This window comes from Monodon monoceros, unplaced genomic scaffold (genome assembly GCF_005190385.1).
Source record: "Monodon monoceros isolate NGI ecotype Baffin Bay Population unplaced genomic scaffold, NGI_Narwhal_1 Super_Scaffold_20, whole genome shotgun sequence".
In the NCBI taxonomy this organism is placed as follows: domain Eukaryota; kingdom Metazoa; phylum Chordata; class Mammalia; order Artiodactyla; family Monodontidae; genus Monodon; species Monodon monoceros.
Window position 1 is genome coordinate 74,095,272 of NW_021703777.1, and position 25,550 is coordinate 74,120,821.

Consider the following 25,550-nt stretch of genomic DNA (forward strand, 5'->3'; position numbering starts at 1 on the left):
GCAGGCACAAAGGAGGGTAACGGATGTACATTTAGATGAAGTGCTAAATCCAAATTGACCAGCCAGATCTGTGAAGGACAATGGAAGAGTTGACTGTACTAGTCTGAAAGCCTGTTGCATGTCTAGCTAATCTGTGAAAGGTTCCACCCTTCTTTTTGCTGTGGAGCACCAAACTCGATCACAGATCACAGAGCACAGAGGTCTGGATGCCTCTGGCAAGGACTAGCAGGCTGGATACTGTATTTCTAATACATTTACTTTGACATTCTTTTGAGGATTACATGGAGAAACAATTGGTTATGTTAGTTTATATGTTCCCTTGCTTTCATTACATTAAACGTATCTCTAAGAAGGGTTTGCTTAGCATCCCCGGAAAAAAAAAAAGAAAAAAAAAAAGAAAAAAAAAATTGTTCACATTCTTTAGGTCTGACCCGTGGCAAGGAGAGGGAAGATTAGAGAATATTTACTACTGACCATATGGAAGTTTGAATGATATAAATTCAGAGATTCAGACCAGCTGAATCAAAATTAAAATGTACATGTAAAAAGATGAGTTAGATAATGGGAGGGAGGACAGAGAGAGAGCTGGGAGGTGGGAGCCACGCTGAGGCGGGAGATAGAGGCATTCAAACGAGCATGTGGCGTTTCCTATGGAGGGCAAGGTGGTCGGAGCGGGAGAAGCTGCGGTCACAGTCTGGACACTGGAAGGGTTTGATTCCAGTATGTTTGCGGAAATGTCTCGTGAGTTCATCAGACCGAGCGAATTTCCATGTGCATCCTTCCCATGTACATTTGTAGGGTTTTTCTCCTGCAGAAAGGTGGGGAAAAAAGAGCTGATTTTTTTCTAAGAGCAAAATGATATTAATAATTAAAGACAGTAAATATTTCTGAGCTAAAGCTCTTGACAAACATTATTTCCAAGATAGGATCATACATTTGTCCCTTGAACCACTAGGTGACAAATGAGAAACACAGATTAATTGTCTTAATATGAAACTGGCTTTCTGCCCAAAAAAGGGGAGGGAGGGGGATTTTAAGAGTTCCTAAAGCATATTTATGGCACTGAAATCCACTCTGAGGGGCTATCAAAGAATTTTGGTTTTGCCCTCAAAGGAGGCAATGAACAAGTTTTTAATACCCGGTGATCCGTATTTGTTGACCTCCAAGTTGTAAACTTACTTAGGAGCTTAGCTACATGCAGCGCTATCCATTCAAAGAGAAGTCCAAACTGAAAGTTATGGGATTTGCTTATTCTTTTCAATAGTTTTCTAAAAATGTGAAGTCCCTAAGTCCCTAGCAACAAATATTCATCAGGGATTTCAACATTTTATTATTTGTTTAGTCAAGAACAACAACGCCTAGGTATAATGCTTTAATTCAGACGTACGGAAAATATAGTAAACTCCTCCCCACTCTGTCAGAAGTCAGGTCTCTACAACCCTCTCCTGTGAGATGATAACTTACAGGTGAGAAAAAGAAGACCTCTGTGGGAAAGTCACGAGGACAGCAGTATGAAGGCCTTTACAAATAAAAAGGCAGTTAACGGTAATTTTACACGTTTAAATCAGTAATATTGGGTAATGGGCATGACAGATTCATTCCCATTTACTATCCCTTGTTTTCTAGAAACCTTAAAGGATTGTAATTCCTTGGCATTTCAATGACATATTCAGAATTTATACTCTCTGCTTTGTTGCACAGAATATACATGCTAAGAGTTATTTTTCTTACATCTGAATCGTTACCCAAATATCCAATGTCTTTTTACTCTTAGGCTGGCCTTTGGTAACATCCACCTCTCAGGTCCCGTTCGTGCCCTGAGGAGGCTTTCATGAGTCTATCTGGCACTGCCCATTGGGTGGTCCTCTAACTGCAAGGCTGTCACCCTCAGCTCTCTCCGTGGCAACACTGTGAGGAGGCCAAGGAACACTGTATGAGGCTGGATCCCCTCGGCTTCCTTTGCCTCCTTCCCAGGATGCACGGCAAACCTTCACTTCCACTCTGCCAGACACTTTACTTCCTCTCCTCTTCCAAACCCCGGATTCTTCTCTTTGTAAATGTTCCTAACAAGAATGACTCACAAACCTCCAAATATTCTACATTCTGAGGTTAAGGAAATGTACAGAGAGGGAAATTGCTGTTACACTAGAATTTCACATCCAAGAGTATGAGGTCAGCTCAGATGAGGCTTTCCATAAACATTCATCACCAATACCAACTGCAATTAATCAGGTTTGTTTAAAACATTTTTGTACGAATTCCTTAAGATGTGTTGCTACAAAATGTTCATGAGCACAGGGGACAATTTTATGTTTTCCTCACCTATTTAACAATTTTTATAAGACCCGTCTGTACGCTCTATATGCAACGCCTGGCAAACTGGAAATATCCTACAACACATATGGCAGGCAATCGCCTACAAGTTCCCTCAGTTTTAGAAGACGATAATTACCCAAATATATCTTCACTTTTCTTTCCTTCGATGACTGTCTTCCATTTGAATTCCATTTCTATAAACTGCTGCATTTACTTGTTCTGTATAAAGAACTTTTTTCTTCTTTTTTTGCCATTGTGAATTTGATAACGTACATTTACTAAGTGACAGCCTATATGGAGGCCACATCTTTGATGAAAGAGGCCCATGGTTAAGCGCAATTTCCCCCTCTGTTCTCAGTGGAGGTTTCATGCCCTTCTCTCTCTCTCTTACTACAGAGACCACAGAACTGCAAGTGGTTGCAAGGGGCCTTGAACAGATAACCCTGAATCTATTCCATTATAAAAACAAATCATTATCGAAAACTTCATTTTTCACGACTGACAAGCGACATCTGTAGCTATGGTAACTTTCAAGATGCCTGAAAAAATTTCATTACAATAATCTCTGAAAGCTAGAACATTTGTCTTAACATTCCATGCTAGTACTTCTTAAGAAGAAAGATGAAGCGAGTCTTGTATTTCTAATACCTGTATGTGTTCTTCTGTGTGCTTTCAAGTGAGAGCTTTTAGTGTATACTTTGTTGCATCCATCATAATCACATCTGTGTATCCGCCGCTTCCTCTGGGTGTCTGGAGATTCCACAGGTAAAGGTCTCTTCCCAGGCTGCACGATGACTGAAGGGTGATTCCTAGGAAAGCCGATGCCAAATGCAAAATGGTGAGTGAAAGGCTCTTCCTTTCCTTCAGGGTACCAAAAGCATTAACAACACTGGGCAAAAACAAACAAACAAAAAACCCAACAAAATAAACAAAAAGAAATTAGCGGATCAACCCAAGAAGCACTGCTATATTCATTCAACAAACATGGAGTGAGCACCTACCATGAGCCAGGCACTGTGCTTGGCACCGGGACACAAAGATGAATAAAAACAGGGTTCCTGCCCTGGAGGAGCTCACACTCTAGGGGGAGACAGACATGTAGATAAGTAATGACAGTAAGAAGGGTTAGGGGCTACACTAGAGGGAGGTGCAAAGTGCTAGGAGAGTCTCTTTCCCTTAATAGAAATTTGCTTTCTTGTAGAATTTTGTGGTACTAGGCTGAACGCTGTACTATGTTTTCTCACATTTATTATTCTTTAGGGGAAAATGTTAAGAGGTTAAACTCCTAAGTCTCAGGCAACCACACTGTAGGATGTATCTACATTTTATCCTTTACATAATTGGCATTTAGTTTGAGTGTCTTAAAGAGGCTCAACTTACATTTGATTTTTATCTCCCCACCCCCCCCCAAAAAAAAGTTGGCACTACTGTCTTCACAAACTCAAACCTTTACTGTCACTATTATTCCTCCTTGAGAGAGAGCTTCAGGCAGTGCTAGTGGTCAGGCGAGGAAGCCCCTCACTCAGGACTCAAGACCCAGGCTCTAGGTGCAGCACCGGCTCCCTCACTGGCTGCCCGCCATCCTCCCTACCTTCCTGGCTCCTCACCCAGACTCCCCTTCCTGCACCTGCACACCTTTCCAGGGGGGAGGGGGGTTGAAATCAAATCAGGTTACACATCATTACTATGAACTTTCTCTTTTTCAGAAAGGAAGTTGGTGGAGAGAAATGGCAGGTGGGAAGAGCTAGGAAAAATCTGTAGTTTTTTCAGGCTTCCCCCGCTGATTGATGTAATTAACAAGTTCTAATCCATCCATTTGCTCTCCTAATAACTAATTACTTGATACATTACAAGCTTATGTATCGACGGTTGGCCTCTAACTGCAATGAAAGACTTCTCTGTCTTTTAAATTTGAATCTAAAGTTCTTAAAATATTCCAAATAACATGTGAATGTTTTATACAAGAGTGTATGGGGGAAAAAAGATTGGTGAAAAGAATTTGATGAGGGTAAACAGTCTTGTGAGATAAAGAATAATAAAATTTAGACATAAAAATCAAGAGAGTCACTGAATGAAGCTTGTTTTTTATCTTGGTAAAAATGTAAATACATATCCCTTATCAACAACTTTTTCAAGCACCCAAAGAAGTGACTAGGAAGAGAATAAAAAGGTGCATTTTATCTTGAGTGACTTCACTAATTTCTCACTTATGATTAGCAAAGAAAACTGTCAGTTTTGAGTATCACTTTACCTTCCTACCCTGATGCTTAGAGGGACGATATGAAAGAATAAAGTTCAGATACATGGAAAAGGGAACATGAACTAGTGGGGGGGGGGGAACAAGAACTTCAATGGTATAAATGTACAAACAAATAGCAGAGAAAATGGAGAAGTGAGAGTTTTTATAAAGCTCGATTATTAAGACCCTTTAATAAAAAGAAAACAGTTTATCAGTTTATTTTAAACTTTCAACTTTCATGCCATTGACTGAAAATTTTCATCTTCATTAAGGGAACTTCAGGAAGTAAAATGTTGAGGGGGAAAAAGAATGAACAGTTAAATATATCTCATGTGCCTCTGGGACCCTGGGAGAGAATCCCAGATAACTTTAGAAGTCTCTCCCAGTTATTCGATTTTATGAGTTGGGATACTAATGGTTTCTGTGTAGTAGTTATGACTGCTGTTCCAGCTGCTCATTTTGTGAAAATGTTACCCTAAAAAGAGGTACCCTAAAAGGCTGTGCGCTCCAGCTCTGTCCCGATAGTCCCTATAACCCTCGGCAAGGTATTCACGCTCTGCGTGCCTCAGTTTCTTCTCTGTAAAAGGGGATGATAATCATGCGATCTCAGAAAGCAGTTGTGAGTAATACACACAAAACGCTTAAGAACAACACCTGTTCCAGATGCAAATCTGCTAAACAGTAGCTGTTACTATTTCAAGGTGCAGAAACCCACTAGCAAACTTTGCCCCTACAGTGGTTTAATTTCATGAGGAGTTTTTTTGGGATGTCCTAACACCAGATCAGGAAATCTCTACTCCAGCCAACATCTCCCTTGGAAGGCAGCATCACTCTGAGAGGGGTCAGCAGTCTATCTCTAAAGAGTCGGATATTGGTACAGGCTGAGGTTCAGGATCTTGGGATCTCACTCACTCTTCTCGGTCTCCTCACTGCTCATTTTTTAGGAGGTTGTTTGGGATCATTATAACCAAGAAGTTAGAATACCTAGTAAATATCAGAGACCTGGTCATTGTTTTCAGTTAAGCTGATCCCTCTTATGTTTGCTACAGTTTCATGTTCACAACTCAATGGGGAAATCTGATCCTCAAACTTTTTGTTCTAAATAAATTTTCACACATGTAAATAACAAAAGAAATCTGATATACTTTTGAGTGCCTTTAAAAATAATCCTAAAGCTATAACTTTATGATCAAACAAATGGATTTCAAAGCTGTATTTTAAAGTCCACCCCTGTAAAGGAAGGGTTTCCTAAGGCAAATATCATTGGGGCTGCCTCATGCACATGGTACCAGGTGCTTGGTATCCCAGTGATTCTTTCCTGGCTAGCTGGTTTCCTATGTGGGCTGCTACTGGGCACACTCCAAGACATTACTTAATCACATCTGTGAGAGAATTACTTGAAGGGTACATGTCCCAGTTGTGACTAATCGGTTCAATTTTCTGAGAGGCAAATGCATTCTTAGGTCAGCATTAGAATAAGCACATTACTCATTAATCATTAAAAGCCACTGAGCTCGAGATCATCAAAAGAACGTTACTTAAAATAAGCAAGAAAAGAGAAAAGCTGTTTTCTTTCCAGCAGCATTCAGAGCACAGAATATTGCCTTCAATTATTCTTCCGTAATGTGTTACACTGTAATTTATAATAACCTAGACTTTGGAATAACCCCCTTTTCAGTCAATGGATCCCTTGCTATGTGGGCAGTTGGCTTTATAGCATCTTTTTCATCACCTGTGCAGGAACAATTACAGGTACAAGCTATGTTGCCAGTTACCTCACCAAAGACATCTGACATCCTAAAAAAAAGGTAATTCAGCCTACAAGATGTTTCCATTTTGGTTAGTCTATTTTTCCTTTCCCTTAGTGCAGCAGCAGGTGCAATCAGCTAGCTATGGCCTAAAAATAGCAGGAAGACCACTCGTCTGGAAGCAGGAGATCAGCCCAGGCCCCCTCTGCTGTTAATGGTGTGATTACAGGCAAGTTATTTATGTCTTGGCTCATCAGTTGTTTGCTCTGACTCCCACCTGCTTGTTTTGGGAGGATGAAATAACTCCTTTGAAAACACTTGGAAAAGTTCCTTTCTGGGGGTAAGGAGGCACTATGCAATTGTGAAGGGCAATAATGTACAAGACCATCAGACAGTCTGCCTACTGATGTGGCTGTGGAAGATTCATTCTCTTCATCTATCAAGGAGTGGATGACAACCCCCCACTGCCCCACCCCCCGCAAAAAAAGCGGACGGATTTGATGCAAATGACAATTGATATATGAGCTACTATGAAGGCACCTACTTGGGTTGAATGTGGATACAACCAGAATACATGTTAAGTTCCAGAAAATAGCTGTTCTAAAACCAGAGGATTCATATCCTGTTACAGAATTCATTACGTAAGGGAGAAGAGTGCAGTAGATAAAGCAGAAAGGTGGGCAGAAATGCTGGAGAAAAGGGTATGGGGGGAGGAAGGTGATAGAAGGGACCCTGAGGAGACAGTAATTGTTGAACTTCCTTTGTACTAGGAAGCTGGCCATTAAATCCAATGTTGTAAAGACCATAACACAGGAAAAATAATTACAACCAATAATGAAAATAAAGAGGAAGCAGGGGCAACGAGATTAAGTGACTAGGCCAAGGTCATACACATGGTGGAGAGCAGAGCTGGGATCCAAGATGTTGGATCCGAAGGCCACGTTTGTACCTACTGCAGACACAGCCTCCAGTGCAATCACTGGTAGAAGTCAAGGGCATCTCTAGTGCCAAATCTCAGTAATGATGTTATTTAGACTGTGTGTGACACCGTCACACACAGCAAGTTAAACCACTGTTCAGGTGCCTGGATGTCGACCAGTAGTGTAAACTTCCTACTGGATGGCGGTTCTAAAGCAGACCGAACATTCTAGGGCAGTCACAATTAGAAAGACAGGAGACTAAACAGTTCTTTCAACGCCGAGCTTCTCTGAGCAACACGGTCAGCTTTCTGTTGCCATGAGACTGGTTTTGGAGTATCTTTCTTGGATTTGCGGTTGGCCCGGAAAATTCTGACTAAAAGCCATTCCCCACCACAGAAACACTATACTTTATGAGAACTGACAATGGGAAGGACGATATGTGATCCCATGAAGCATTTCCAGGATCCAACCTTAAGTAGAATATCTAGAACACCAAATTCAATCCATGTTGGGCTAAAGATGATGGGAGAACTATATACACATAGTCTGGAAGGATGGAAAAAAACAAGATAAAAATGATTTCTGGGGTAAAGTGGCAAAATCATGTGTGACCAAATCACTGAGAACGTGATGTAACGCGTGTAACAGAGCACATAGTTTTTGGAGAGATTCTCCCATCTGGCCCAGGGGCTGCCCCGAACGACAAAGGCAGTCCCGTCTGGCAATCCACACCACATCCTGAGCGGGAAGCTCCAGCTTCCATTCCAGTTCCGAGATGCACGCCGCTAGGTAAATGCCAGGCAGACCTCAATATACTTACTCTTGTAACAGTGCTTGCGGGGGGGACACTGAGTTCATTAAAGGGGGTGACATTTCTTCAGGATAATAATCTGTCCTCTGTGGTTCGATCCCAGGTTCTATTTTAATTTTTTTCTGTAATAGAGGCTTCTCATATGATTCAATTACAGGGACTACAAAATAAAAATAGAAAAGTTACTCTATGTACCATTTACCGATTTCAGCCTTTAAAAGCTTATTGCATGGCTTCTAGCTACCACACTCATGTGTATCTATTTGCCTTTGGCAAAATGACAGCAGAAATGAATCGGTGGGCGCTTCTTGTTCCTCCTAACGATTACTTTGTCAGCAAGCACCGTATGGAGGAAGCTGGACTTTTAAGACATCAGCCCCCAAAGGATTTCTTCCTTATGACGTTTGGTTATCTCCTTGTTACCCCAGCCTTCTGCCTCTGACCAGTCAGTAAACAAGGTGGCTTTTAATAGCTATTAGTTATCACATGGTCTAAAGGTATTTCTTAAATGACTTTTTGCACCTAGAACCATGTTGGTATTCAATAAAGCAAAATATAAAGTCAAGATTCTTATTATCCCCAAGTTGACAAGTATATAGTGAAACTAATCATCTCATGGCATTTAACAGACAGCCCGACTCTTGGGAGATCTTCCAGTGTCAACACTTTAAAAAAAAAAAAAGCAAATGCCTTAGGCAGACTCTAAGTCGAATATTTCCTTTTCAGAGTGCAACAGCTCTTGGCCCCTTGCCTCCTTTGCTCCCTCACCCAGACTATCTGGTGAAGACCCGGTAAGTCCGGACTAAGCCGGGGGGCGGCAGTGTGGGCGAGTGGCAGAATTTACCTTGCATGCTACTACTGGAATTTTCCATCTCGTCCGACAGGGAGACCATGAGCGGCTGCTGGAGGTGGCTGGTGTACATGAAGGGGACGGGTTGCACGACAACAGGCTGGATGACAGGCAGGATGCCAGGGCTCCGGATGCCGTGGCGGGAGAGGGCCGCAGCCATCACAGGCGGCATGGACAGCGGCACGCTGAAGGGCTGCACGCCGGGCGGCGGCGGCGGCGGCGAGTACTTCTTCCCCGGTGGGCTGGACGAGGGCAGGCTCAACCCTGGCGAGGCTCTCCGGTGCAAGGACTGGAACTTCAGGGAGGAGGGGGAGTTCCCGGCAGAGGGCGGCGAGCTCCGCTTGTTCACGGTGAGGTCCACCGGCTCCATCTGCATCCCATGCGACAGGCCTTCTGGGGTCTGGAAGAACTTATCAGATAACGGCGTGGAGTAGATGACGCCATACTTGTTGGGCTTCATCGACTCCATGTAATTAGACGGGTATGACTATTGGAAAAGAAAGACGGAAACGTGTCAATAGCCAAGTAAGTGTGTTTGCTTGAAACACGAATTCAGATGAAAAAATACAACAAGTCACCTTCAATCACATGGATTTTAATAAGTGGTTTGGGTTTAGATACATGCTTGACCCTAAAACAATGCTATGAGAGACAGCTGGTCTAATAAACGTAAGTACTAAAGTTAATGTGGTGGGCTTCCCTGGTGGCGCAGTGGTTGAGAGTCCGCCTGCCGATACAGGGGACACGGGTTCGTGCCCGGGTCCGGGAAGATCCCACATGCCGCGGAGCGGCTGGGCCCGTGAGCCATGGCCGCTGAGCCTGCGCGTCCGGAGCCTGTGCTCCGCAACGGGAGGGGCCCCAACAGTGAGAGACCCGTGTACCACAAAAAATCTCAAATTTAATTCTACGATTATGGCCATGTCCAATGTTAAGGCAGAGGATGACACCTGGAAAAATTCTAAAATAGTTTATGAAACAGAAGCCTTGTGGGCCTTTATCATTAGGAGTTGGCGTTGAGGTTCACCAAGAATCAGCCAAGCCAACTAACCTTGCTGATCTTCTGGTGGGGTTTCTTACTTGGCAGGAAATACTCTCCCTGGCTTTAGTGTCCTCCAGCTCAGCAGAAAGACACTGAACGTTTCTCACACGCTGTGTATAACAGGGACAAGCGGAGCTGCATGGTAGTACCTTAGGATGGTCTTCAGCCACTGACACATCCATGCTACGAGTCCCGGCCTTAGCACTGAAAGTCCTACATCCCAGGAAATGCCTCAATCTCAGGCACACCAGAATGGCCAGTCACCCTACACACCTATACACGGTAGAAGGCCACCCACATGAGAGTGATTATGTTCTTGGCTCCAACTTGTGCGATGGACTTATTCACAGTTTGAATGAAACTGTAGAAGATGACTTAATCTCCAAATTTGTGGATGACACAGAACTGTAAGAATGAGCTAATGTAACAGCACTCAAATAAAGACACGTGACGCTGGAAGGGACCTGCACACGAGCCGAGGTCCTGCCTTGTCTCCTTTCCACCTTGCTACCCCCCTCATCAAAAGAGGCTGCAGGACAACCTAACAAGATACTGGAGGAGACACCAATGGTTTTCCTCCCAAATCTAAGATCTGTTCCACAACTGACCTGATTTATCTTCACGTACGTTTCTCTCTTATAATATCAAGGTAATCTAACTCATTTACCAGCTTTAAATATAAATCAATCATAATTGCACACTATGGGTTCTGTCCTTGGCCATGGAATTCACTAAAATTACTTCTGTACCTTAACTAAAATTAAAAAATAGAAAACTTTGTTGTAGAATGCTTTAAAAAGAATTAAACTCAACCTAAGTCATTTTCTTTACTTGTAGGCATTTTAGGGAAACTGAAATTTTTAGTGGTAACATGTCAAGTCTGCCTGCAGAAAATTACTTGTATTTGAATGTTTTACGGCGAAAGTGAAGGGTAACATACTGGGCCTCTCTTCCAGGTCTAAAATCCGACGTGTTTGTGATTCTGAGGCAACACTAGCTCATGATGCAACTGAGAAAACCCACCGGTGGGGCCTTATAATGAAACAGCTTAAATGCACTATTAATTTCTGAGCCTCCCCAGCCCCTCCAATGGCCACTAATTTGAGTTTTAAATAACTGTGGAATAGCAGTGTTTTTTGACTGGGATTACCACTGAGATCACACCCTTCTCCTCTCTGGGCCTCACTGGGTAAATCTCCACCTGACTATGCATCAGAATTAGCTGTGCTGCTTTAAAATTCCAGACGCCTGATTCCTTCTCTGGGCCAACTGAGCATCAGAGTATTGGAAAGTAAGGGGACAGGCAAGTACTTATCTTAATCTGGTTTTGATGTCAGTTTCTCATCGTTAAGATGCACTTTGTTCTTTCGTCCTTTCTTTCTTTACCTGTATCCTCATTCGTAACCTACATAACCACATGGAACAGTGACTCCTGCAGTCTGGTGTACATCTCTCTGATAGACACAGAGCTTTAGAATAGTTATGTGTTTATTTAAGTGCATTAAGAAAAAACTATGTTTCTCAGTAGTAGTGACAAAAAGTTCCCTTTTAAAATAACTTCTACAGTAGTGATACAAAGTTCCCTTTTAAAATAACTTTATTATGTTAAAAAGCAATTCTATCTCTAGGGCCAAGAAAAATTACTAAATAAATATTAGGAGTGCAGGAGCCATGAGGATATGGCAAAATCTGTCAAGGCGGTATTGGATACCCACCTTCCAGGAGGTTGTGAGGTTAAGATTAAAACTGGACTCAATGAGATACCTATGTGATGAACTTTAACACACACCGTGGTCCTGGGAGTCCCTTGTCTTCCTTCCTTATACAAGAGGTGTGCACTGCAATGGGCTTTGATGCTCCCTATCAGGGCTTCTCAAACTTTACTGAGCACACAGATTCACCTGGGAATCTTGTTAAAAGGCAGGTTCTGAATTACTGGGGAGTGACCTAAGGTGCCACAGACCACCCTTGGAACAGCCTGGCTCTAAATGACAGAGATACAGAATAAAAATACTAATTTTTATTATTAAAATGGTATACTGTTTAAATGCAATTTAAAGACGGGGGCGGGGAGAATTTTCACTAATAATACTGCTTAAAAACAAGGACATGAGGATATAAAATCAGGAAACATGAATTTGTAAAAATATACAAATTGTTTTTTTAAAATAGCTTTGAATTACATATTAAGGATCAAATGAGGTAGACTGTTTCTACCTTTCTTTTAGAACTAGACACACACAGGTGCAACACAAGGTGAGAGGCCCAAAATATACAGTAATATTAATATGAAATAGATTTAAATTTAAATATTGAAATAGGCAAAAGAAAAAGAGGCACAAGGTTTGCTAACAAAAAATTACAAACTTTGTACAATGAGGGTTTAAGGAAGTAATTAACTGTAGGAGGAAAAAAAGATTTCTCCTGGTTCTAAAGTTTAACCATCTTGATATAATTTTCTAAAGGGCAAAAGTGCTGGTATGAGAAACAAAAACTCCAGGAAATGGGAGGCAGTATTCATTGTTTCTACTCATGGAATTGTAGCTTCTCCCTTATTTTCAGCCCTAGTCTTCAAAGACATTCCTATGACCTAGATTTTGCCAACTTATTGGCAGCTACATAGGAAGCAAAATGAGGACATACTTTTATTGCTGTCATTGTTGGATTTTTCTATCTGTGGGGTGAGTTTAAGGAAAGCAGGAATTTAGAACCTGGGAGATTTGCAAATTTAATAACAGTCTCAGGTTTCTCAAGCCATAAAGAAAGAAACATCCACACATAGAGCTAAGTTTTACAAACATTGCGCACAGTTCTGCAGAGAGCTTGCCCTCCCGTGAATGCCCCCTGCCAGCTATACTGGACATGTGGTTTTTGTAAGACTCTAGGGCTAAAAGCAGGGGGACTGCTGGGACCTGGGCACACGACTGAGCACACTATTAACAACTCCCAGTCCGACTGCCTTGCCAAAGGGTGAAGAAATGTGGTTCTTCAAACTGTCTCACTAGCAAATGTCATAGCAATGTTTACCAGAACCTTCTATGAGACATGTTTATTTGGGTGGAGCCTATAAGCCACTGCAATCAGCCTGCAACAGTCTCCACAGTGTAAGGACTGATCGATACAGGGCTTGCTTGGGGTGTGTACCTTGGGTGGATACACCCTGGTAATAGTTGCTTCCTGTCTTCTAACAAAGCAATGCAGGTAAGTGTGGCTGCACCAGTGAAATCCAAATCAGAGGCAAGTACTGACGAGGCAGAAAGAGGGCCTCCGGCCACTGCCAGGCATCCACTGGCTCGTATGCATACTGCTTACTCAAGGAGCCCTGTTCGCGGGAACAGAGCAGCCTGCAGACAAGACTCACGCAGGGCTTCCCCACTCCTGACACCCACTAGCGGCGGCAATGGGTTTACTTTTCCAGAAGATCTGTTGTTAAGAAAAGTTCTCTCCCTCTGTTGTAACACGCATTCAAGTGTTCACACCTCCGCGCTGTGGGTTATTTCTTTGCTGGCGGCTTCCTGTCACTGGATTGGGAGATGAGGGTCTAGCCCAGGTGCTCAAAGAACACCGGACGAATGGATGATGTGAATCAACAGGCTCTCCCAGCAAGGTTTTACTACTGACAAGGCTCAGGATAATACCAATTCTTTGATTCTCAAAAACATGATTTTTTTTAAGTGTGGTGAGGAAAAAGGCACAGGGGTTGGATAATTTTCCAGTGCTATCACTTCATATGAAAGTGAGAATTAATAGTTTCTCATTTTATTGGAAATAGTTTTGGTGAGTTTTCCACTACAAGATGGTTTAAGTGGATGGAGTGACTCCATGAAACGTGGATGAGTCTCTGTTTCACCGTTCATTAATATGAAAAAAATGTGCCGTCCATTACAGGGCGATGGCAAGTCAAAGGAATCTTCATACCAAGGATGGGCTTCCAAGTGCAGGAAGGCGTGGTGCATTTATAAACAAACTCGCTGGAAACAGCCAATGTCATGCCCCTCTATGCAAACAAAAGCAGAAAGCTCTCTTTCTACCAGGCTCAGAAAAGTCATGAAAAGTTTCTGTTAGAACACAGCAGAGGGACTACTGATTTCTAAGTACTTCTCAATCTTTAAGGAGTCCGTTAGATGATAATTTTCATTAAAGAAAAAGAAAAAAGTACCCGTTCTTCAAAAGTAATCTTCCTGTAGGAAAAGAATATGAGGGAATACTTTTAAAAATTCTTTCTCACTTCCTGAATTAAGTTCTAATTTTCAAACTTCTTTGGCAGTATCGGTAAAAACAACTCCTTTATGGGCATATTTTATATACGCCTGCCATTTCACATTTTACAAATTAAAAATCTCCAATTTCACAAATAAGAAAAAGAAATTGGAGGCTCAGGGAGCTGCTGATGGTTTTGCCAGCATCGCACTGATAGTAAGTAACAGAGATCCATGGCACAGAGGCGGGTGTACGCTGCTCTCCATTCTTGCAAATCTTAACAGGACTGACAATCCAAAGTCTAATGTGCCTCAAGGCACAAGGTTTCGTGGGAAGTATGAAGGCTTATACTTCAGCAAGAGAAAAATGACATCTCCTCACTTTCTCTGAACTATAGCAAAATACCAAATAGGCAGATTGCTTCTGCTCTTCTCACTTTTTAAGAAAAAGGAGTGGGGGAGGGGAATAAGTCACTGTAAAATATTTTTATTCATATGTGGAATTAAAACAAAAAGAATCTTACACATGTCTACGGCTTAATGTTTAGAACATTGACTTGAATAAACAAAGACCTCAACCTTCAGGTCAAAGGCAGAATTAAAAAGGAAAAAGGAAAAAAGGCACAATAGATCAGGTTTCATATACTCCACCTATGAAGGCAGGAAAGATAAAATATGAAGATTTAAGAATGGAAACAAAAGCTTTTCATTTTCTTATGTAAAATAATCACAATGCCCTACTCCCCAAATGTTTTAGTTAACTGAGGTTTTGCTGAATTAAGAGAAAGAAACTTTATTATAAGGACTGAAACCACCTTTTGGTGAGACAATGTAGTTAAATCCTATAAGCATCCGTAGAAGTTGAAAACTAGAGCATGAAGGAAAGACCATTAATTGCAAAAGTACGTCTGCATATTTTAACTCCATATATTAACAGAAGTTCCAGCATTACAAATACAAACGTTACTTCAAATTAATCTTATTTCCATTTTTTCGGCAAAGTGTATTTCCTTGCACTTAACTGTATTGTACCAACTTCATTTTAGCTTTAAATTAGGCTCTTGTGACACATTCTCATGCTTGATTACAAAAGGCATCACTGATGGTCCTGCATCATTTATCAAATTAATCATATCCGTCAGTACTAAAAACCTATTCATATTTCAAGGGTATAATTAATGGGGAAATTTTATACCTTAATATTCCTTCAATAGGATCATGCAGTAGTTGGGGGAAGGGGTTGATGACAAAACGAGTAACATTGGAAGTCAATTTAGTTTTTGATTAATGTAATTCTTATTGCTCTGTTATTATCATATTCAGACACGCAGTTATCCAGTTATCATGCAGGAAGGTGAATGTTACTTCCTGACAACTTTTCACTGTACACAGTGGTAAACACTTCACTGGCACAGTAATCTCCATGGCAACTCAGTTCCAAGGGCCTCGGAGTGACCCCTGTGTCTTGTATAAACAGTTTTGGCAGGAGCCTCCACAGCCAGTGCATAAGGATGATCTAATTTTTGCAAGTGTGTCATTACCAACCTTCAGATACACAACTCAGGCCAAGTTTTTCCCTTTGTGAGTATTTTCCAAGCCCATGGAAGAAAAGAGCAGGACAGAATTGCGAGCGTGGCCTTGTTATATTCACTAAACCAGATCTCCTCAAGTCTCAGCCACTCCCTGCTTTGCAGTCATGGACACCTTTCTGTTGTCACCCATGTCCCACATCCATAGCACTGGTGTTGCACCTCTATAAACACCTGGACTAATTACTTGTTCCCTGGTGGCCGAGAAGCATGTAGAGGCGCCTGGCTCACAGGAGGGGCTAGCTTAGCACTAAGGTGTTGAAAAAAAACAGTGAACGTAATTCCCTCCCAGTCACAGACTCTTCTGAGTGATACGAAATTCCATCATCAGGGTCAAGTTCATTCTTTCCCTAGCTTCTCCCCAGTCACAGCTCCATATGGCTGCTAGAAGTTTAAGCAAATCACTTTATTCTTAATATATTTTTACATGCAAAAGGACCAAGGAGTTCCCCCGTCCCCCAGTTTTCATCTTTTTCATCAGCTCCTTGAAGGACAGCCTAAACACTACATGAGATAAAATGAAGTACTTTTTTTTCTTCCAGTATTAAAAAAAATGACATTCACAAACATGTTTAAGGAACTCTTCTATATAGTCTGGGTGGTGATTTCAAGTGAAAAACACCTCTAAGTAAACGCTTCTTTTTTTTTACACATCTTTATTGGAGTATAATTGCTTTACAATGGTGTGTTAGTTTCTGCTGTATAACAAAGTGAATCAGCTATACATATACATATATCCCCATATCCCCTTCCTCTTGCGTCTCCCTCCCACCCTCTCTATCCCACACCTCTGGGTGGTCACAAAGCACCGAGCTGATGGCCCTGTGCTATGCGGCTGCTTCCCACTAGCTATTTCACATTTGGTAGTGTATATATGTCCATGCCACTCTCACTTCATCCCATCTTACCTTCCCCCTCCCCGTGTCCTCAAGTCCGTTCTCTACGTCTGTGTTTTTATTCCTGTCCTGCCCCTAGGTTCTTCAGAACCATTTTTTTTTTTTTAGATTCCATACATATATGTTAGCATACGGTATTTGTTTTCCTCTTTCTGACTTACTTCACTCTGTATGACAGACTCTAGGTCCACCCACCTCACTACAAATAACTCAATTTCATTTCTTTTTATGGCTGAGTAATATTCCATTGTATCTATGTGCCACATCTTCTTTATCCATTCATCTGTCGATGGACACTTAGGTTGCTTCCATGTCCTGGCTATTGTAAACAGAGCTGCAATGAACATTGCGGTACATGACTCTTTTTGAATTATGGGTAAACTCGTTCTTGATGCAGATTTCTTGTAGGTACATTTGGAAACTGCTTCCTAATCATGATAAACATTGCATACCAGTTTTTTTTTAATATCCCTAAATACACGTTAATTTTTAAAAATTAATCTGGCCAAACTTATTTTTGCCAAAACCAATAATCCCGAGAACTCAAACTAAAAAACTGGTAACGGAGGGGGTTTTGTAAAACTACTTCTATTGTGAGCAGATGCTCCTGTGGCCCAAGTTCTGCGCTGATCACATCTTGGGGTCAGGTGGGGGTTTGGGGCACAGGGCTTAAGGAAACATGGATCCCAGTTATTAAATGGGGCACAGTTGCTAGGAGGGTATTTACCTCACTTACTACCAGGGGCTTTCAGAAAAGTTTGCCTATCAAATGCCTGTCCAGTAACGAGTGGCTTTAAGGAATAACACAACACACAGTAGAGTTATTACCACTTGGAATAAGTAAGAAGAGGTGTTCGGTTTTGGAAAACTTACCACTGAGACAGGATCCATGGCCTCTTGCTTGACAGGGACTGGGTCAAACATGAGCATTCTTTTAATTATGCTTTCTAGGGTGCTCTGGTGTTTGGCCTAGAAAACAAAACAAAGTGTTTGTCTAAATCCCAAGGTTACTTTCAATATAAATCAGTAAAAAGAAAATATATATAATATTCCCCACCCTTCCCCCCTCTCTGCTCCTTCCCCTCCCCTGCCCCCGGAATGGCCGGAATTTGTTTCCCTTACCTATGAAAGATGCCATTTTATATAATTAAAACCAGACTCCATGGTCACAACCGGGTGAGAGCCAACGGGCATTTCTAACTCAAATACATAAACCCTGATGTTTCTGGAACAATAGGTACAGCCTCTTCTGAGCAGCCATGCTTGTTCAAGATTACTGTGCAGCTCACTAGAAGTTAACATTATATATGAATGTTAAACACCTTTCCTTTCCCCCTTTTGTTTGTTACAGAAAAATCAGAAAAAAACAAGGCAGGCAAAAAGACAACTTAGAACCAACCATCGTGAATATATTTGTCTTTATCCCTCCAAACTCTCTTTTAAAGTGGATTGTAATATGCATACTACATAGTACCCATAATTTCACTTAACAGTTTACTGGGAAAATGTTTCTTTTTCGGTAAGTGTGGTTCCATACCATCAAGTTCAGTGTGCCACTGTGTGAACCAATCAGATATTTGCGGCTTGCGGGATCTTAGTTCCCCGACCAGGGATGAAACCCAGGCCCCCTGTAGAGGAAGCACAGAGTCTTAACCACTGGACCGCCAGGGAAGTCCCCAATCAGATTTTTTAAAATTCCTTATATTGGGCACTTAAGTTGCTTCTAAATTTTCACCATTACAGATAGCAATGAGCACTTTTATACTTACATCCTCCTGCACATCCTTAATTTTTAGGATAAATTTTATGAAGGGGAATTCTAGAGTGAGAAGCATGTACTTTTACCAAAGCATTTGCCGTATCATCCAGCAAAGATACTCTATAATTTCCATCAGTAAAATAGAACCTGTTTCCCAAAATTCCTACCAGCAATGTGCATGATCATTTAAAAAAAATGAAAACTTTGCTAATTTGTTAATATCAAAATGACAAACGATTTTTATTCTCTATTGATTTAATTACTGAAGCTGAGTCTTTTTCATCTTTATTTACCATTTACACTTCTTCTTTTACAAGTTGATTTTTTTTTGGGGGGGGCCGCGCTGCACAGCACGCAGGATCTTAGTTCCCTGACCAGGGATCGAAGCAGCACCCCCTGCGGTGGAAGCGCAGAGTCCTAACCATGGGACCACCAGGGCATTCCCCACATTTCTTCTTTTGAGAAATGCCTATATTCAGGTCTTGAGTTCCCGGTCCCTGCTTATGGCTTTCTAAGTACTATTTTTTTTTTTTTTTTTTTTTTTTTGCGGTACGCGGGCCTCTCACTGTTGTGGCCTCTCCCGTTGCGGAACACAGGCTCCGGATGCACAGGCTCAGCGGCCACGGCTCACGGGCCCAGCCGCTCCGCGGCATGTGGGATCTTCCCAGACCGGGGCACGAACCCGTGTCTCCTGCATCGGCAGGCGGACTCTCAACCACTGCGCTACCAGGGAAGCCCTCTAAGTACTTTTTTAATATGAAGACTATTACCTTGTATTTACTCTAATTTCTCCTCATAAGGAAATAAGCCAATCTTTAGCCTAATGTAAAGAAAATGTCCATCTTGATTTGCTGGATCTTTCTCTTCGTCTTTTGTTATGCTTGCGTTATCTCTTTCCTCCTGTGTTCTACACTGTCCACTTCTAGCACTAAAATACATCAGATCAATCACTTCCTCACAAGACAAAATATTCAGTCTGCTGAACATTTAACTGCATTTCATACATTATAGAATCACCGCCCGCATACTACCCAGATCATCAACAACTTCCTTCAGGCACCTCCTATCCAAATTTGGTTAGAAGTGAGGTATTTATGTATTACTTTGGTTTGGGTGGGAACGTAAACAAGTTCTAGATTGAGTTCTACCAGAAAAAGGTATCGAAATCCCTGGTTTAGATTACTTCCTGTATTTCAGTATTTAAACATCCCATCCCCACCTCCATGATAGCAATTCTGTAGCCAGTGGTGTCCATGCTCTATGGGTTAAACTAAGATATCATCACACACACTTATAAAAGTAATACTGTGTAGTTCTTGTGCTTCACTGCTTCACTGAAGAAAGACCATCCTGGGTCTTGTGACAACACGTGAATATCATCATTAACTCAACATAAGGCCCTGACTTCAAAATTATATTTTCCTACATCACAGGACGTATTATAATCTGTGAACACAATTTGATACCAGGCTGCTCAAATCAATGGTGCTACCACCCTCTTCTGTATCCCAGCAAGAACAAACCCCACAGCCAGTGAAAAATGGATGATTTCATAATGAAGGATGAAAACCCCTTTTGTGTCTTTGGATCTATTATTAACCAGTTCCCAGGCTAGCAGCTGTACAGATGGATATGGTTCTAAGAATTGCTGTCCAGGGCCCTACAGCGGACCGTAAACAAAAGACGTGAGATAGCCTCCTTATATCAATGAGGTCAGATAATTCAGCAGCCTCGACCCACAGCTGGTCATCCTCCCCCAAGCCTTTTAAATTTAATTTACTCTTACAGATTCATCCACTCCACTAGACAGTATCTTGCTGCAAATCCTTCTAAACAAAAGTACTCACATTCTCAGGAGTGTAAGGAAAGAGTCCTGATCTGTAGACGCAAGCAGGAGATCTGCACCTGACCCCTGACATGAGGGAGAGGGGGAGGGAGACCCTTTTTCACATGTAAAATGCAGAGGACACCTCCTTTGCCTACTTCCTAAAACACTTACCTTCAAGGTTTTGGGAAAAATCAAATGAGATTAAAACAAAACAAAACAAAAAACTTCTTTCTGCCCTCTTAAGTCGTTTATATCACTGAACATGCACACAATTTTTGGATCTATATACTGTACAAACAGCACTAAATTTGTTGGTTCCGATTTCGGAAATGCCAGGTACTTGTCTCTTTGCCAAGATACCTAGCCTTAGAGGTCAATCTCCTCCACCCTTAAAAAACCCAGACTAAATTCAGTTTCAAAGGTAATAGCTGCCTACACCCTGTATGAGATCTTACATAGGGCCTTGTCACTTACTTGACTGCTGTACCATCGCAATAGCTTCCTAGCATCTCCACACCTTGCCTTACCTGGAATCCTTTCCTACAAGCAGGAGCAGCACGGTGGAATTAAGATGATGGGCTCTGTAGCTCATTTTGGTTCAAATTTTAACACCATCATTTAGCTCATAAAGCCTTCAATAACTTTTTCAAACGCCTATAGCCATAAGAACTGAACCCATTTAGAAATGAATTACACATTAACCTGCTATAGCTTGGGTCATTTTAAGACATTACTTAAATTACTTTCATTCTTTAATTTTTGTGTTTTATCTAAATTTAGGGAAATTAGTGCTCTGAAAGACTTATAAGAGAAAAAATCGTCTAACATAAAGCATCCCTTCTAACAAAACCTGATTCATTTTAATTAAAAAAAATTGTAAAGGTATGTTTATTTGTTCAGAACTGTACCTCAAAGAGTAACTCAATCACTGATGAAGGGATATTTCTCACACACAAGTATTAGAATTAATTAATAAATGAAGAAGCAAGATACAATTGAGAATACCTCATTTTGAAACTCCTAGCTAAATAATGCATCACCGGACAATAAAAAGTCTGTGCAAAATTCAAATATCACTATGAACAGAACCAAACTCACTGTCCACTCACATGCTTAACAGTACTTTGGTCTGAATTTGGTAGCTTCTAAAATGACTGATTATACTTTTAATGATAGTCACAGGATATGGAGGAGGTCATGTGGTAAAAAAAAAAAAAAAAAAAGAAAAAGACACACCCTAACCCCTAACAAGAGCTTCTTGGGAGGGGTGGGGCAGCAGCTTTATACACACCTGTGTGCCCATTTTTAAATTTATTAATTCTGTAATTAAAACTTTTAATAAAAATAAGACGGAAGCTAAGCTAGAAAGAAACCAAATTTAGGAAGGGAATCAAACACATTAACACAAATCAGGCTTTTGTTAATTTACTGCAGAAAACGTCTAGACTCTGTACCTACTGTTTCTGTCTCTGAACAGACCACTTTTTGCCACGAGCATTGATCTTGTCTTTGGGTTCTGATCTAGAATCAGAAAAGAGTGACCGCAGTGTCTCCAAAGGGCCTTCCATATAACTGGGAAGTAACTCACGCACTGGAAGAAATAGGGTCCCTAAACTTAGTGGCTTTTGTTAACGCCTGGGCGACTCAGTGCTCTGGGGCTATTACCATCATGTTAAAAGAATGTTGAGTAAACTACAAATGCTGTAGAACTATTACTACACAACCCTGACAGCAGTCCCAAGTAGAACCATTAGGTGGCGCACTAAAACAAGTATAAAGGCTAGGACAGAGGCGGTAAATTGAGTTTGACAACATCAAGGTCTTTAAACGTGGTGGGGATTTAACTAGGCTCAGGAATTCTTATCACAGAGATGAGAAGGCCCCCAAAAATGGTTCTGTTTTTTCTTACAACTATTTCCCAAACATTAACACATTTACATCTTAGTTGTGTTTAACTAGCTTAGGAAACATACTTTCTGAACCAGCAATCCCAGGATAACACAACTGCATTTACAAGAGGAAAAAAAGTGGCAAAACTGGTTTAAAAAAACTTCTAAGTTATCAAAGTGCTTAAAAGCAAAAATATAGGAACATCACCATTGCCAAAATAATCTTCCATCACTGGAACAAATGTCATCTTCCCCTAACCGTGTTATTTTGCTGGGAAGGGCCAATACAACTGAATTTTCCTCCAAAAGGAAGAAACAGATTTTCCTTCACACTCTCTCTACTTATACTTCTGACTTTTCAGATGTCAAAAGAAGGCTCAGAATTTTGCCAAAATGCACAACCGCATGTTTACGTCTTAAAAAGCTTTGGTGAATCACTTACATGAAGTCTCACAAGCAATATAGTTTCGTCTCCTTTCCAGCCCTCCAAGAGGCCTACTCAACAATTGCTTTATGAGGGTACAAATAAGCCGCAGAGCTTAGAAATACAGATAGGCCTTAATGTAAGAGGAGGTTATGTTGCCAGCCTCCTTTGAAAGTAGCTTGTCTTGAAGCTACAGCTCATTTTATTACAGAAACAACCTTATAAATAACTGCCCCTTCCTTAGAAGCATGACACAGAGAGAGAGAGGTGTGAGGCGGGGGACGGAGGGGGGTCTGGAGAGAGAATGTGTGCATCTCAAGTCAATTTCTTGGTGATATATCAGGATTTGCTTCTGACATTGTCCCTTCTCATCTCCTGTTTAATGCACTCAAAGGGTCCCTGTATTCTTCTCCCCCAGCCCAGCCTGACCCTAAGGCTCCAGATTACCTGCCTCCCTCAAAGCTAATCTGTTTCCTAGCCGACCTCAGCCAGGTGTAAGGAGAAAAACAGGATGGTCAAACCAACACACCGTCTGTAAGCGCCCCTTTCAATTCTCCCAAGTGTTTGGATGTTAAAGGAGGGAAGCATGTTGCCTTCCCTCACCCCTTCCTCCCCAAAGGAGCTTCAGGGGAAAAAATTAAGAAAAGAGTTAAAACAAACAAACAAAAAATGTGTGTGTGTGTAATTCTTGGTCAGGAGGAGGACCAGGGCAGGGAGGCAACATCCCTGTAGCTAAACTTCCTTTCCAAAGAAATTTTCTTTCTTTACTTTTGTACCCAAACTCTTCCAAGAGCTCCCAGGAGTTGAATATTTAAAGGCAGCTGCTCTGGCCAGAAATACAAGAGGCCAGACAACAGATGTAAGCAGGCATTTCTAAGTCAGAGCCTCCTTTCAGGACAGCCAAATGCTGGCACCTACCTGGAAAGGCGTCTCGTTTTCACGTCACTCGGTGATCTGTCTCCTAGCTCAGTCTTCTATTGCTGGTGCAAAAGGAAAAACTCCATGGAACACTTCTGAATCTCTGCCCCTCATAAATTAGTTATTTTACATGAAAATGTTTTGTAAATGGGGGAGAAGTTTATTACTTAGTTTCAGATTAACTGTAATGACCCATGAGCAAACAATCCGCCCTCTCCCCTCTCGGCTAACAAGCCACCCAACTTTACTTTCCTGCATCCGCCCATCTGCTCCACCCTATGGAGAGTTGCCAAGGCAGTCTGACTTGTCCAAACAGGACATGGCTTCAGATAAGATTCTGCCCACACCCTGTACTTCGGAAAGACCAAGTGAAGCAATTGCCTTTGCATGTAAATAAGGACAGGTGCAAAGGTAACAACCAAGCAACCTCCCTACACATTTCCAGCTGGAGCCCAGCAGAGCAGGGGTGGGGGAGGGGAAACCCAAGCCCATACCCTTCAGTAAACTCTCAAGTTCAAGGCCACCTAGTTAGTGGCCTACAACATCTTTCTTAAAGAAATTGTAGCGAACACTCATCATTTTCCCTACTGAGGTTACATACTCAGTTTCGTCCTTCACGCTCTCGGACAATTTCGTATTTTAGTTTTAAGGGCGAGCAACCTCAACTCAATTGAAAAGCACCTCTAATGTGTACTCCTGCTGTGTACACATCTTACAAGATCTGCCTCAGCCCTCAGTTTTCTTCTGTGAAGTGTTATATAATCAGACCCAGAAGGGCTGCGTGAGGCCACTGCCTCTGTCTGCCTCTCCGCTGGGTGCCCTATCACTGGAGACCCACCCAACTCCACCCTAAGGGGCCTCCACCCATGGGGCCCCGCCCTGCCGGGGGGGGGGCACTGGGAGGGACCAATTGGCTCAGGTCAGCTGACAGTTCCTGGAAATTCCAGTCAGAGCGGAGATGGCTGGAACCTTGCAAATAACCAGAAAGAAGTGGTGGTATTTCCCCCAGCTCCTGAGGGTGCTCCATTAAACGTTTATTTCAGAGCCAAAGAACCTCTGGATGTGGAACTGAGCTAATACTGCCCTCTTCCTTCAAAAGTAAACAAACAAAAAAGCATTTTGCACCAGTGCTATGTAAGAGAATTCAACCCCTCCCAGACGGAAACCCTCCTCCTCCTTGCTCCCCTCCCCCATTTGCCTTATCTTCTCGTCACTCACCGTGGAAGCCTAGAGGTCATCTTTTAAGCCTTCCTCCCCAACTTTTCTCTCCACACCTACCGCTGCCACCAGGGGGCCAGGCCCTCAGTACCTCAAGACTGTGTTACTGGGGTCTCACCTCCACTAGTCCACCCCAGGATGGAGAATCCATCCTGACGCCCCTGCCACCTACATTTCTCAAAGCCCTCTTCTCAGCTGGTCTTTCCCAAGCTCCCAAACCTTCCTCCGACGGGACCCCCAGGGCTTGCAGAGTCAGTTCAAGCACCACGCTCAGCGTCCCCTCTCCTACCAGCGGCCCCAGCTCCACCAGGCGCCCTCCACGCTGGTTGCCCTGTCCCCCCCCCCCGCCCCCCCCCCCGCGCCCCGGCCTCCCTACCCCGCCTTTGTTCATTTTCGGCCCTGACGCTGGGCAACCAGGGTGGAATGCCCGTCCCCTTCCGGCTTATCTAAATCCTCCTAATTCTTCAAAGACCAGCTCAAGGCCCTCGCCGCTCGGCGCAGCCAGCTGATTGCTCCCTGACCAATCTGAGGCCACCTCTTCTTACCTAGATAGGCTGCGCCTTTCTACTTTACAAATGGTCTGCCCAGGACCACCACCGGGACTGGCAGCACCTGAGGACGGGAGTGCTTTACACCCCCTTAGACGGGCTCCCTCCTTGCTCCCCAGAGGAGATCAGGAACGTCCACTAAGTTTTTTGCCAGGCCCAAAGGAGTGAATATAAAAGCACTGAGCCGGTATGAGGAGTCCCACGGTCACTTCCCTTTCCCTTCGAATGCACTTGAAATCTCCCTTAAATAAAAACAAACAAACAAACAAACCTCCCTTAAATAAGTAATAGGAGTAAGGGGACCTAACCTAAAGGAAATCTATTAAACCAAACTTCCTCAAAAAAAAGGTATGCTCCTA

The 25,550-nt window shown here is 42.3% G+C and overlaps 1 protein-coding gene across 1 annotated transcript in view; it reads right to left on the reverse strand.

The window, feature by feature from the left end:
• Window positions 1-239: 239 nt before the first annotated feature.
• Window positions 240-25,550, reverse strand: part of KLF3 (Kruppel like factor 3) — a 33,345-nt gene continuing 8,034 nt past the window's right edge. The window contains exons 2-6 of the mRNA XM_029234667.1: window positions 17,481-17,576; window positions 8,879-9,371; window positions 8,044-8,194; window positions 2,965-3,125; window positions 240-808 (exon numbers count right to left, since the gene is read on the reverse strand). Coding sequence (XP_029090500.1) covers window positions 627-808; window positions 2,965-3,125; window positions 8,044-8,194; window positions 8,879-9,371; window positions 17,481-17,537 — 1,044 coding nt within the window. The 5' untranslated portion in view covers window positions 17,538-17,576 and the 3' untranslated portion in view covers window positions 240-626. The remainder of the gene's footprint in view (window positions 809-2,964; window positions 3,126-8,043; window positions 8,195-8,878; window positions 9,372-17,480; window positions 17,577-25,550) is intronic.